This window comes from Pholcus phalangioides, unplaced genomic scaffold (genome assembly GCF_987345545.1).
Source record: "Pholcus phalangioides strain wild (caught in Gottingen) unplaced genomic scaffold, Ppha-v1.0 ptg000011l_1, whole genome shotgun sequence".
Lineage (NCBI taxonomy): Eukaryota > Metazoa > Arthropoda > Arachnida > Araneae > Pholcidae > Pholcus > Pholcus phalangioides.
In genome coordinates this window covers 24,199,431-24,214,672 of record NW_028301604.1, presented here as the reverse complement: position 1 = coordinate 24,214,672, position 15,242 = coordinate 24,199,431, and the positions used below count along the sequence as shown (strand labels likewise).

The following is a 15,242-nucleotide window of genomic DNA, read 5'->3' as shown; positions in this document are numbered from 1 at the left end:
GTGTGTTTTGAACAGTCTCAGAAAAACGTCGTTATTTATAACACCGTGATGTCTCCAATTAATAATGCAAAATTATTTAAGGGATTTTGGCAAGTCATTAGGTACTTTTTCTCAATTTTCCTGCTGATAGAAAATTGATAAAAGCTATCAAAGTTTAGTTCATTGTGAAGAACATTCTGTGCCGAACAATATGATGACAGTAAGCCGGATACACATCCGTAGAACTACGCAGCGCAAAAACTGATTTTGGGGTATGGTTACGCAAAATCAACCATTAAAATCACGCGCGCTGTGCTAGCCACATCGCATAAACGGTTTTTTGTGCATCGGAGATCTGCGGGTGTGACCCGGCTTTAGAATTCATATGTATCTTAATACGGGTCCACACATAGCCGCTCTACGTAATTTCGCGCCGCGATAAATCTGTTTTTTGGGTGTGGCTAGTACAGAGCGGACAATTTTAACGGTCAATTTTGAGGAGCCACACCCAAAAACCAGTTTTGAGCCACTGAAGATTGTGTAGCACGGTCGGTGTGGACCAGGCGTTAAGGTTGTGCTATCTACACTATATAGCCATAAGTCTGTGTACGCTTTGGAGTTTAGACCTTCTTTTGCTCAAATTTCTAGAAAAAGACTTGACGAATCGTTCTCTGTCCTTTTTCTAATTTATATTGCCCTCCCCCTTCTTGCTATATTTTATAAATTTGCCTTGTGATCATATTTTGTGCTCTGTATGTACGGATATAGGTCAGAATTTTCTGCTGACATCATTTTGCATCTTTGATACGAATTTTCCTGTTTATATTGCCTTTTTTGGCCCAAAATAGCGTTCGGACTATAATTTTTGACATTATGTGTATATATACATATATCGATTCCTTTAACCAATTTCTTCACGCGAAGATTAAACAATACTGCTGTTTTATATCCTTAATCATTATTTAGCTTTTCATCTTTATGATGAGAAATCTAGAATTCAACCTCTCTTCTCTTTCCCCCTTTGATGAATTCATATTAATTTTACCTTCGCATCGTTTTCAAGACGTAGAGTTTTTTACTAAAATAATCGAAAGAACCACTTTTGCATAACGTTATTTACATGGATAAAAAAAGCTGCAACTTTCATCAATCATTTGTGATTATATTCATCCATCAATTTATATTTTCATCAATCATAGATGAACGGTGCAGAAATTTTAATATTAATTTTCGATTTCAGAGTTCTCTTGGTAACCGAATGTTACGTTTTACATTTTTCTTCTGTAAAAAGAACCAGAAACTAATAAATAAATAAATAACAGAAGTTATCCAAGAGAGTTTTCTATGTTAACTAAACTCCAAAAGCGTATGCCTGTGTGGAGAGGTTCAAAAACACTTTAGATTCTTTTGGCGCGTAAAATGTCTTTCACGATTATTTCAAGAAGTTCATAATTCGAATTATTAGTATAACATTCCGGCTATCATCATATGCTGTTATGATGTGTTTATATGTTTAAGGAAAGAAGCAAAAACGTGTCGTAATTGAAATAAAATGCCCTAGCTATTCACTCGTAGTCATTTTTCAACTACATCGATGAGCTGGACGTTTTGAAAAATTACATCAGAGAGAACACTTGTCATCATTAAGGATGGAAAAAAAGTATAAAGTTCTACAACGAGCTGGAGCAATTATTTGATATATTTTGTACATGGACTTGTTTCTTTTTCAACCTCAAAAATGATTAAACGTTTTTCAATTCAAAAACAGCACTACACTGATTAGACAGCTCGTTTTTCATTCTGCATAAAAAAGAACGAGAGCGTCATGAGTCGATGAAAAAAAATTGTTTTTCCTTCACTTTTCTGTAAAAAACCATTATTCATTGAATCTTTGGAATTTACAAGAAGGGTTTCATGGTTTCAGGTATTTATGATCATCAAATAATGTATAATAAATGAAATGATAATCGATGTCCGATCTCATTACGAAAAAACAAAAAATACCCATTTGAGTCTTTCGAGGTCAATGTGAACCTCACTCTCTTTCAGTAGAATAAATATTGTGGGATAATTATTTTGTAGATGCTGATTATAGTAATTTTACGAAATAAAATAAGAAAAAATATTAATACTAGTTATTTTTCATGCAATAAAAATGACTAGTATTTAATATTGGAACACCCGATTGTAAAAGTGACCTGTGCAGTAAGAGTTTAGTGCATTGCCTTAAAAAAAAAGATTTGGTGAATCTTGGTTTAAATATCGGCTAGGGTAGCGTTTCTCAACCTTTCTGAACACAAGAACTAGTAAAATGGCTGAAACAATTCGATGGACACCAACTTGGAACATGAGTAGTGTGACCATATGTGATGTAAATACATATAAATATGGGGCATTTAAATTCAGGAATAAAATACATACAGTATTATACAGGAATGTACTGTGCAAGCTATATTCCTGTATTTTTGGTCGTTTTCACTTACTTATACACCTGTCTCGCGTTTTTTTCAACGAAGCATATTTTAATTTGCAATGTTCACTAAAATTTTTTATGGAAATAATTTTCATCACTTATAAAGTATATTATGATAATTACGACTATAACTATATCATAAACATATTTGTCTTGTTTCAAGTTTTTTTCGGGAACTAATTTTCAAAATTCACTGTGGTTTCCAGTAATTCTTCATTACCCACTAATCGATAATTTTTAAGCAATTATTGATGATTTTTCCGTCTTATGGCATCGTTTTCGGTGAAAATGGCCGATGCTTTTCCTATTTTATCGTATTTTAAGCTCCCAGTTTCCGGTATTTTTCTGAATGAATATGGTCACCCGAATCATGATCAATCTTTTCATTGAAACAAATTTTTGTTTACATCTGCAGCAGATCTTCAATTTTATGTCCTTCAGCAATTTCAGTAATGATTTGCAGTTTCATCATAAACTGTCTTTTTAGCCAAATTAACTACAATTATATCTCGTATTTTTTTAAAAATTAAAACACGATCATCACGTATTCCCAAGGGATCAGCGTGATCTGTCCAGGGAATTTGTTAGTAAACATCCATGCCCGAACCGGGATTCGAACCCAGACCTGCACAGTGAGAGGCTAGCTCCCTAGAATTGAAATTTCCCGTATTTTTCTCGAGCTATGGTTACCCTAATAACGAAGGTCTAATTTTCTATTTTAAACCATGTGAGGATATTACTGTACTTATATTGTAACAATTGTAACAATTCAATGACTTTTCCGTTCAGTTAGAATTCAATTACCAAGTCTGCCTGCAGACCGATGCCATCTTTTGCGGAGAAACGCTGGGCTAGGGAGGAATGAAGTCTATCGAGCACCCGTACGAAATTGTTCTCGATTGTTCAAATGTTCATGATGCGATAAAATGAATTTAACTCGAGTGCAAGTATAAAATGTATAGTTTTATTTTGTGTGAGATGAATTCGGAGTGAAAAAAGACTTACGCGGATCGTTCCTAACAGGACCATAGTATAATTGATGAACTTGTTGATCACCTCTGCTATCTTGGCTTCCGCAACAAAAAAAAAATGGGCCGCAAGACGTTCCTACGGAATCTCCTGAAATCCAACAAGTCATTATAAAAGCGCATCTCGTGTTTGCTGGACAACCAGAAAATAGTGTCACTCGTTTCGGTTTTAAAAGATTGCGAAAAATAGTTGGTTTTCGAATGCGAGAGCTTTTTTTCAGGTCTTGCGAAAATGAACCTGCAAATAAGATAGAAATAAATGCTAATCAATCTAATTTAATTAATAACCATTTTCAGTTTTTTAACTTACTTTTACTTACGCTTGGTTAAAACACACGCATTGAAAATTTAAACAATGTGTTTGTTTTTATATACAGGGTGATTATAAAAACACTATCCCGACATATGGGCCCCTAACTATCATACCATTCACAGAAACTGAATGAAATTTTGGCATAAGGTATTTTGAGGTATGCGCTCAAGAATGATATGGAAAACAACAGTGTCACTCTAACAGTTACGGTTACAGTGAGAAAATTTCGAAAATATCAAATGGCAACACCAAGTTTTTTGTATTGGAATGCGATCTCCATACTGAAAAACACTAAATAGCATTGGAATGGCACCTGTAGCACGAAAATCACCGGCGGTAGATAGGCTAAAAGTGAGGACAACCAATAAGGACAGAGAAGCAGCATAAAATAAAGCATTTTATTGTGTTTCACAAATTTTCCTTGTGGAGGACTAATCAGGCTGGGATCTCAGCCGAAGAAACGGTGTGACGAATGAAACGAACATTAATGCTCTGGTGCACGGCAAAGTCCTTTTTACTTTTTCCTTGCCTAGCTCCGGGGATTTTCGTGCTACAGGTGCCATTCCAACGCTATTTAGTATTTTTCAGTATGGAGATCGCATTCCAATACAAAAAACTTGGTGTTGCCATTTGATATTTTCGAAATTTTCTCACTGTAACCGTAACTGTTAGAGTGACACTGTTGTTTTCCATATCATTCTTGAGCGCATACCTCAAAATACCTTATGCCAAAATTTCATTCAGTTTCTGTGAATGGTATGATAGTTAGGGGCCCATATGTCGGGATAGTTTTTTTATAATCACCCCGTACATAGACACGTCTCCTTTTTTCAGATAATGTTATGTAAAAGTTATGTGTGTTGGATAAGCGTATGTTGATCGTATAACATTTATGCATGATATTCATACGTTCAAATGTATACATTTCAGAAGTACATTGCTCTTTTATCAGAAAGATTTTGTAGTATGTAAGCATATAATTTGCCTATATGTACCATATACTTACATCAAATTTCATGGTTTAATTTTTATCGATTTTTAATTAATATCAATGATTTTTGAAGAGCCCCTAGGAAAATAATATCGTATATACAGTCCATGCCGCTTTTTGTGATCACATCGAATTTAATGATTTTGATAATAATAACCGGATGATAACAATATCCGAGAAAAGTCCCGTTTGCAAGTAAGGTGACCATAAATCCCGTTTGGTCGAATGGCATGGTATAAACCGGTTGGTAAAACGGCACAACTCTGTTTTTCTTTCCCACACAATTGGTTTCAAAATGTTCAAAATCATTCCATTTTTTTAAAATTACATATTCTAAAACGGTTTTTTTCCTTTGAGCTAAAGTCCTGCAATTTTGTTATTCAACCATTGTGAGTCGTTATAATGGAACTGTCTAATACTGTATAATGAATTTTAGAAGAATTCGACAAGAATTTTAAATTAGTGACTAAAACTATATCTTGCAAAACAGGTTACTATCCCTCTGAAAACGTTTATAAAGCAGAGAAGCAAAATCAAAAAACCAAGCTGTGGTTGCAAATTATGTACTGCGAAAAAAAAATAAGTCCAAGATTGGGAATTTTCCCAAGTCGAGAATATTTTGTTGTGGTTTTTTGCCCAATGTCGTGTCTCAAAAGTAATTTTCTGATAAATTTTATTTCCTCAAGTGATTTGAAATCCGATTTGACTTTTTTTCCTCAAGTCTGATTGAAATGATATTTTTTGTATAACAGAATTGGGGAGATGCAATCAAACATATTGAATTTTATAATATTTGTATGTCTGGGGGGGGGGGGTGGGTGGGAATAATTTTTTTCAATGTCTCAGTGTTATTCGACCTACGCATTTACAAGACGTTTTGACTCGGCTTGTCAAAAGGCCGGACAGGCTGAGTCGTATAAATGAGATTGGACGTTTAACCCTTTGCGGTTGATGCCGCCAGCCTGGCGGCATGTTGTGGGAAATTTTGAGAGTTCATCAAACAAAATTACAGAAATTAAAAATTTATGTCTTATGTATTATAAGTACTGTTATATAAACACAAGTCAGTTTCAACAAATTCTGTGTTTTTTAATATCCATATACTTGCTTTAAATCATCATGTAGGGAGAAATAACTCCGAAAACTAAATTTGCTCCAACTAGCTAGTACTCCCATCAGAGAAATTTGCCGATAGCAAAGTGTTATGACGCGTCGTATAAATGAAGTTCTACAGTAACTAAACAAAAAAGTTTAACAAATTTATTGAGTTTCCATAATAGATTTTGCTCAAAATAGCGATTGAACGATTTCATTTCAAATGTATCAAATTTAAAAGAATAAAAAATTCATACGTCTATTGGTTGAAGCTGAACTGTTTTGGCGGACCGATACAGATGAGTAACTCGAGGTTGTGTGCGTATAATCACTTATCATTAGCAGTAGTGCCAAAGTGAGGAAAGATGATCGCATTATGTATCTGGCACATGTGGGATGGTTGATCTGTAAAAGTAGATAAACATAAACATAATATTTGATTATAGAATTCCACATTTTTTCAAAACTACATATTTCATAGCATGATAAAAATATTTTTCGCCTAATCTCAATCGAATGAGAAAAGGAACGTTGATATGTTCCATAAATTTCATACCAGAATTTTTTTTCTTTCATTTTTTCTCATCTTCTATATCCGAATATTAATTAAACAATAAAACTTAGTTCGCACTAACCCTTTAAGTGGTTTTTAAAATTTTGCTGATCACATTATAACTGCCATATTGGAAATCACTAAACGTTCTAGAAACTGTCACCTATTTTCAAAAAGAATTTTTTTCCGATTGCGAGCTGATAAATTCGTTCCCTCCCACCCCAACACGAAATAAAAAACAACGGAAGAGCGAAAAAATATCGTTTCCTGTTATTATGTTGCACACAATAAAACTATACAAAGACATTTGCTCATCACTTGGGGTCACGTTCTTGGAGCTTTTTGCATTCACCGATAGGTGGCTTCGTTGGGATGGAAATCACCCAAATCACGGTTGGGGTCTGGGAGGTTTACGATAGGCTTAAATCAGGTTTTTTACTCCCAGACTACGTAGACGGGAATGTGGGTGAGTTAATGATAATAATAAAAGTATTGATGGGGAATTACCCACCTTTGACTTAGATGGCTTCTCGATTGACACTAAATCGCGGGGCAAATTAAAATGTATTCTAATAAATGCCAGGAGCTTGGATAATAAGAACATTTTTTTAACAACTATAATAGGTGTGGAGGGCCTAGATCTTATAGCCATAAAAGGATTTTGGGCAAACGATGGGAATGAATCATTCACACACGTCTCAGGATATGATCTTTTTTTTAAGAAATAAATCTGATAGGAAAGTGGGGTAGAGTCTTGATATACATGAAATCATGTTTGAAGGCTAGAGTGTGTAATTTATAGAGAAGTGATATTGAAACTATATGGGTTGAGCTCGAAAACAAAAGGCGTCATAAACTTATTGTAGGGATTTGTTATAATCCACCGAAAGACCCAAACTGCATCGATAAACTTCATGATCAAATTTCTTACATGAGTAAGCGTAAAAGGGTTGTCATATTAGGGGATTTCAATTACCCCGGTACCGATTGAGAGAATCTTTCAGCTAAAGATCGACATGGAACAGACTTTCTTAAATTGGTGCACGATAATTTTTTGTATCAGCAGGTATCAGAAGCCACTTGGGGTACTGCTATTTTGGATTTAGTTCTCACTAGTTCCGAGGATCTTGTTGAACATGTTTCGGTAGGAAACGAGTTTTCTTCAGTGATCACACACATCTCGTGTCGTTAGTTTTTTTCTGTAACTTTTCTTCTAGTAAGATTGATAACAAAAGACTGGTTCCTTGTTTTCGGAAAACTAACGTTGATGTTTTGAGAGAACCACACGGATAGCGGAAGTTTTCAAAGACCGGTTAGAATCAGTCGAGGTGGTAAGTCAATGGGAAGAATTTAGTACGAAAAACTGTTCTCTGTTTTTTTGCACGATGTCATACCTTTTGTTCGTAAGCAACACGTTTGTACATCGCACCCTCTCTGGTTCACGGATAGCGTGCGTAATCTTTATCTTAAAACGAAAAAGTATTCAGGGTGTATAAAAGTGGACTAGGTGACCTGCCATCGTTTAATGATAAAAGAATGGCGTTGAAGAAAAGGATAAGGAATAGTAAAAAGAAAGTTAATTCTAGATTGACAGATAACATTGGCACTGACGCAAAATCATTTTCAGGTATGTCAATAGAAGATGTAAGGGGACAGTTGACCACCTCTCGTTAGAAGGGCCTGGGGTAGAGAGTAATGCAAGCATGTGTAGGGCATTCTTTCTCCCCTTCTGTTATCATATTTTGAACATAAGCTGACTCCACCCACTGGCACAGTCGATTGACAGGATAGGTGAGAAGGAAAAAATGTTATCAGGAGAAAAAAACTTTACAACGGGAGCGGGGTTGCCGTTTTGAGATTCGAGATATTTCGGGATTGATGTTTTGACGGGTTTCAAGAATCCAAGATAACTCGGGATTACCGCTGTAAAGGTTAAGATTGTTCAGCAAAGCTATCCCTTTCCTTCTAACAAGGTCGAAGTGACGGGGGCTCAGGGGTTCGGTCCCTCCCCGGTTCCTTTCCGAAATACATTTCTGGCTACGGACTTGCCTTCTAACAATAATTTAAAACTTTACCAGTATATTTATCTAACTTCCTATTTTTTAAATAAAAGTGTGTTAAAATATTATTTCCTTCCCGATGTTGGTGTTATGCTGAGTCGTCAGAATCTTGTGAACAGGTTAAATTGATTGACTCAAGACATATAGTAAAAAGAAATGCATTTAGTGACAGATTGTTATTTAAATCGTACAAAAAGTACAAATTTGTCGAAAGTATGCTGGTTAAGTGATTTTCGAATTTTCCCACATTAACGCTAGTGAGTTTTCTACTTTAAATTAAAAATACTACCAAAATGCTACCAAAAAATTTGTAGTTTTCAAATACAAATAAATACAAATACAACGCCACAACAAGCAAAATGCCCAACGAGGTGGCTGATAAAAAGATGCCCATAAAAATATGGATGTCATATATTTCAAAAATACAGCAACCCAATTAAAAATGCAATTAACACAAATTATAAACAATATATACACATGATAAAATATTATACAATGCCCATAAAGAATACTTATCCTTGTTTGTCAAACCATGACAAAAAAAAAAAAAAAAAAAAATAATAACGCTTTTCAACATCCAAAGTTAGGAGCAATAGCTGTTGTGTACGCACACACATTTGATTTCAATAAGAGGAGTATAATCACACATTGTTTTGATTTTCTGCCTCGATAGTATATCTGGTCATTGCAAACAGTTTACAGAGGTACTCTATCATCATACCAAACTCTTATCTATAAAATGATCGAGTTACAGTCGCTCGGTTAGGTGATTATCAAGTGTTCGTTAGCAAATTAGCATGCATCAGTTTGACGCACACCATCAGTAAATCGTGTTGAACTGGTTCGGTTACGATTGGTCGTTTGGTCAGCATATGTGATCTGATATCCCGCAAGGGACAGAGCGGGGGCCATGTTTGGTGTTATGTATATGTGATCTGATAAGACAACCGGATGAATGATTTTTTTTTCACTTCCCCATTTTTCAACTACAATCGGCCCCCTGTATTCGCGGTTTTTTTTTTTATTGGAAACTTTTTTTGGTAACACAACAATCGTCATTCACGTGTTTTGTTTACAAAATTTGAGTTGCATGTGTTTAGGACGGCTTACTTTTCTAGTGCTACTGATAATGCTTTGAAAAGACAAAAAAAAGTGAAAACTTGACAAGGAAAACTGGATTTATTGACTATGCTTGGAGAAAGTAAGTCAATACCTGTTGTAGTCCGCCATTACGGAATCAACGTATCTATGGCGAGATATATCAAGCAAAAGGAATCTGAAATTCGATCAGCCGTGCCTGTAGCTGCATCCGTGGCAGTGAAAACTTTGCATCGCCTACGGGATCCATGTGTTTTTCGTACAGAAAATGCTGTTTTTTGTGGGTACAAGACTGCTACAAAAAGGTATTCCAATTGATTGTAATATTATAACAGAAAAGGGGTGAAAAATTTTACTCTTCTATAAAGGAAAGGGCTGGTGAAACGTCCATTTCATCAGAATTTTATGCAAGTAAAGGTTGGTTTCATAGGTTTAAGAAACGATTCGGATCACGTAAGGTAAGAATCACTGGCGATCAAGCCACTGCTGACCAGGAGGCAGCTAGAAAATTTCCAAAGACTTTGTAGAAAATTACTGAAGAGAAGGATTATGCACCTCAGCAGGCGTTTAGTGCTGACGAAACTGTACTATTTTGGAAGAAAATGCCGCAAAGAAGTTAAGCAATAGAAGAAGAACGAGCTCCTGGTTTTAAAGCAAGTAGAGATAGACTTACTATGTTGTTTTGTACAAATGCGTATGGGTACATGATGAAGCCCATCGTTTTTTTCAAATCTGTACATCCGCGAGCACTGAAGGGAAGGATAATCCAAAGCTCCCAGTATTTTGGACGAACAATAAAAAGGCTTGAACAACGAAAACACTTTTCCTGGATTGGTTTAAACAGTGTTTCGCTCCGGAAGTCAGGAGGTACCTTGAGAGTGAATACATGCCATTCAAAGTTCTTTTGATACTGGATAATGGACACCCAGATGTCAACGAGTTCAAAGCTGATGTTGTGGAAGTCCTTTATATGCCTTCTAATACAACATCTATCATTCAGCCCTTGATCGGGTGTAATGCGAGCATTCAAGGCTCACTATGCACGTGACTCAATGGAGGTGATTGTGCACGCAATAGAAGGAGATGCAAATGCAGAAAATGTCTTGAAGGTATGAAAGAATTACACTATTGTTAATGTCATTACTGTCACCACTAGAGCTGTCAGTTCTTAAGAAAGAAATAGTCAACTCAGGTTGGATTAACCTTTGGCCACAATGTGCGCTCCATGACATCCAGGACATAAACATTTCTACAGGGCCAACTGAAGAGATTATAAAAGACATTGTCACGTTAGCGAAACAGGTGGGGAAGGGGGAGGGAAGAGTCCAATGATATGGATATAGAAGAAGTTGAACAGCTAATTAATAGCAATTCAGAGGCATTTACAGAAGACGAATTAATGCAGCTGACTGGTCCTGAAACTGAAGCGGTACCAGACTAAGAAGATTAAGATAAAGAAGTAGAAGACATGTTTACCACAAGTGACATAGCGGAAGGGCTTCGCAAGTTCAAATCAGAAATAGATTATTTTCATGACATAGATCCCTGTATGGTACGTTCTTCACAAGTAGAAAAATTAGTAGAGTAAGCCTTGTCAACATACTCCAACATACTTGATGATATGAAGAAGAAACGGCAAGCAGAAATCACATTGTTCTTTCAGAAAACATCGCCAACAATCGCTGCACCCTCTTTTACATTCCCTTCTACCTCTGCGTCACCCGGCTCTTTCTCATGATTGAACTAAACTGAATTAAATTTAATTTGCCAGTCCCGCGGCACAATTTTTTATGGCCGCTCTACTGGTCTTAGAAGCGGCCACTAGGGAGTGGCCTATTTTGGAGCGTGTGAGTGATTGTGTGAAAAGTGTGTGTAAGATGTGGTGTAAGGACAAATTTGGGAATTTAAGTTCAAGTTCCGGCTATTTAAAATTTTTCCGCAAGTAAAATGCCGCCGAGTCCTAACAGCACCTAAAAGAGAAAAAGAAAAAATAGCCCAAATCCAACGGTGGAACGTCATTGGCCAGGAGCTCGCCTTTTCAGGATTGGCTGTTGACCTGTGGGAAAGAAAGATTGCAGGAAAAAACAAAGTCCAGTGAAAAAGAAGGAAAAACAAGAGAGATGAGAGATTTTTCTTTTTCCAAAATTTTTTGATTTTTTTTGGGGATTTTTGGATTTTTTTACGAGAAGAATTAGAAAAAATAAAAAATAAAAGAAAAAAATCACATAAAGAAAGAGGACGCTACAAAAGAGCGGGTAAGAAAAAAGAAGAGGGGGTCCGGCCGGAGACAAGTTGCCAGGAACTTAGTTTTTGGATTCAGACATCTCTTTTCTTAGACGGTATCCCACCTTGTGGTTTCGTCTATTTTCCTTCTGGTTTCGGGAGATGCAAGGGCAGCTCTTATCCATTCCTCGTTGGAGATGATGGCTTTCCTTGCAATTGCTCGAGCATCGTCTGGGGCGAGGCCGTCTTTCTTTCTCATATAAACGAGATATACAAAAAAACCTATGGTTTCAGTTATTCGCGGATTTCCCGTATTCGCGTAACCCTCCGCGAATACGGGGGCCGACTGTATTATACGACAGGTCAACTATTAAAAGCGCCCTCTAGTTTAACTATGTGAATTGTATTTTCATGCTTGATCAGTTGATCTAGACTAACTTCAGCATTTTTAGAGAGACAATAATTTCCCCCAAGGTTTTTGTTCGAATTGCATAAACACAAGGTGTCTAGAAAATGGCTACATGACTTTGAAGATGAATAACGGTTAGTGATACAAATGTTTGGTGATTCATTTTTATTGGGATGATAGTAAGTTTTTAACAGTGCCAATTTCACAAATTAAGTAATCTCTAGCAAAAACAAAAATGTTCCACCTTTCTGAAAGACTTGATATTAGTTGCAACATTTTGTCCAAATCGCCAATCTCTCTCATCATCATCACATCAATTCAACTAACCCCTTTAGTTGCAATTCATATCACCCGTAGAGCGGCATGGTTTATTGATACTTTCTTTCTTTCAAACAGAGCACAACTCTGGTCTATCACCTTGGGGATATATTACCAAGTGAGTTGGTGAGTTGTGCTGTAAGATTGTACTTGTACCTAACAGTCTGAGTGCGTATCTAACGTTGAACGTTGTGCGTGAATGTTTAGTGCTGTGTCATCTGTTTTTCAAACTATACGTAAATTGTAATGGTTGAACATTGTAGGTCTGCTGCTCTCTGTGGTGAGACTTTTAACAGTGGGAGATCAGCTCACATTCACGCCTCGAAGTTGGGAACCACAGAAAACCAACTTCAACCAACCATCACTGTGCCACCGGTGTGGTGATTTATTGATACTGATAAGCCTCACTGGCCAGAGTAATGATGGATAACAGAATCGCACCTTGAAAAGTACGGAGTGCAAAAAACCTCCAAAAAAGGATTCCAAAGAGAAAGCACTCTGATTACTCTGATCTCACAAGGAAAGGGTCCAAAGGTGTCATCCTCAAAAAAATTCGAAAAAATTACTGCTAATTCTACTCATTAAAATATACACAAAATATAAAAATATGCGGCTGAATTATTATGGGTCACTCCCAAAAATTTTAAATATTAATATTTTGAACGCCAATAGAAGCCCATAATGATAAAAAATCCCACAACCCTAAAGTGTTAGTGACGTCATTCAAACAACTCGTGATCAGGTACAACGAAAAACAAAGAAAGAGACAAATAACTGGTTTCTAGGAGCTGGAAGGGGAAACTCGCGCAAGAGAGCGCTAAATTTAAAAAAGTTTTTTTTTTTGCTTATGCACATTATGCTGTTTTGCGTCCCATCGCTTTCTTTTATTGCTATTTTTTTCTCCCCCTCTCTCCTCTTCCGTTCTTTTTCTTCTCCCCGCTTAGTATTCAACAGAAAATAAAATTTAATAGATATCGCCAAGAAGCGCCAGAGGCGATGAATAGCCAATTGTTGTAATTTTTAATAATTTTTCGCGGCTTTAGTAATTGAACTCCGTCGCTAATTTTTTTGTTTTTATGTTCTGGGGTGAGATGAATGTACTTTAATTTTTGTCATAACTTTTTGAGGATCGTACCTTTGGATCATTTTCTTGTCAGTCATAAACAACGATGCTGTCCAAGGAAGCGTAGCCGGTCAATTTGTCGCAATCAACTTGTCGCGCTCAACTCGTCGCGCATCAATTTGTCGCAGTGCCAATTCGTCGCGGTACAAATTCGTCGCAGAGCCAATTCGTCGCGATACAAATTCGTCGCGGTACAAATTCGTCGCGATACAAATTCGTCGCGGTACAAATTCGTCGCAGAGCCAATTCGTCGCGGTACAAATTCGTCGCAGAGCCAATTCGTCGCGGTACAAATTCGTCGCAGTGACAATTTGTCGTGTAACCAATTCGTCGGGACGTCAATTTATCGCAGAGTCAACTCGTCACGCGATCTGTATGTAGGTTTTTTTGTCTCATACGTGAAAAAATAAACATGAAGAAAAGTTTTTTTCCATCAAGAAATGCACACAGTTTACTAAATTTTTTTTTTTGTCATTTCGAAAAAAATCATCGAAATTACATCGAAATTAAAATTACAATTGATATTAATGTTTTATTATTTAATTATTGTAAATGTTAAAAAAATCATTTTTTCTATGATAAAATTTTAAAATTCTGTAAAAAAATGTCGGTGTTTATGATATTCCCCAAATTACAGTACAGCGGAGGCTGTCTTTAAGTGTAAACTTGTATCTGTCCCATGTGGAATCGAGACTCCCACCAACATTAACCACTACAGTATCTCCACAAGAACCTGAAATAATTAATAATTTAATTTAATTAATATTTCATTTTCACCGGATAAGCCACACTTGTCGCTTTCTCTCGAGATTTGCATTACTCGTAGCGAGGGGAGTTGGGGCGCACACCGAGATGATAAATTGCGATCACATACATTTTCAAAATTTAATTTGCACCGGATAAGTTGCTCAAGTTAAAAACTCAAAAAATCCAACCAATAAAGTTCATAGGTTACATTCGAGCAAATGCAACCGATAATCTTATTGGTTGAATTTTTCAAGTTTTATAAAAGGACTTTTAGAACACTTTCATAGTGTAATGCTAGCCTTAGATATATTGTCGGTAAAAAATTCCTCAAAGATGTATTCCCTACATGGCAGATACATATTCAATAGTGAATTAGGGCCATTCAAGTATTACGTGAGCAGATTTTCAGCCATTTTTGACCCCCTCCCCCTTGTCAGCAAAAATCAGCAAAACACTGACCCCCATCCCCTCCCCCGTCAGCAAAATTTCACCAGAAGCTTAGAATATTTCATATCTTCAAAAAGGGCTGGTTGATGACGTAAGCGACCTTCAACCCCCCCCCCCCCGCCATCAAAAGTCAACAAATCCGAAACTCCCTCCCCGATCCTGACGTAATACTTGAATGACCCCTTAGGCAAATTGTGCTTTGGGATGGGCATTGATCCTAATTTATCATCTTGGTGTGTTCCCGCAACACCCCTCGCTGCGAGAAATGGAGATCCCGCCAGAAAGCGGGAGTGCGGCTTATACGGTGAAAATTTAATTTTGAAAATTTATTTTATCGTAATTTATCATCTTGGTGTGTTCGCCCAACGCCACTCGCTGTGAGAAA

General features: G+C 36.5%; 1 protein-coding gene and 1 long non-coding RNA gene across 3 annotated transcripts in view; one reads left to right on the top strand and one right to left on the bottom strand.

The window, feature by feature from the left end:
- The window catches only part of LOC149080254 (uncharacterized), a 151,306-nt gene that overhangs the window by 46,634 nt on the left and 89,430 nt on the right, over positions 1–15,242 (top strand). The gene's annotated exons all lie outside the window — the stretch shown is intronic.
- LOC149080256 (trypsin-1-like) overlaps positions 1–15,242 on the bottom strand; it is a 62,828-nt gene that overhangs the window by 22,630 nt on the left and 24,956 nt on the right. Inside the window, exons 2-3 of the mRNA XM_089239350.1 lie at positions 6,137–6,284; positions 3,458–3,718 (exon numbers count right to left, since the gene is read on the bottom strand). Coding sequence (XP_089095476.1) covers positions 3,458–3,718; positions 6,137–6,254 — 379 coding nt within the window. The 5' untranslated portion in view covers positions 6,255–6,284. The remainder of the gene's footprint in view (positions 1–3,457; positions 3,719–6,136; positions 6,285–15,242) is intronic.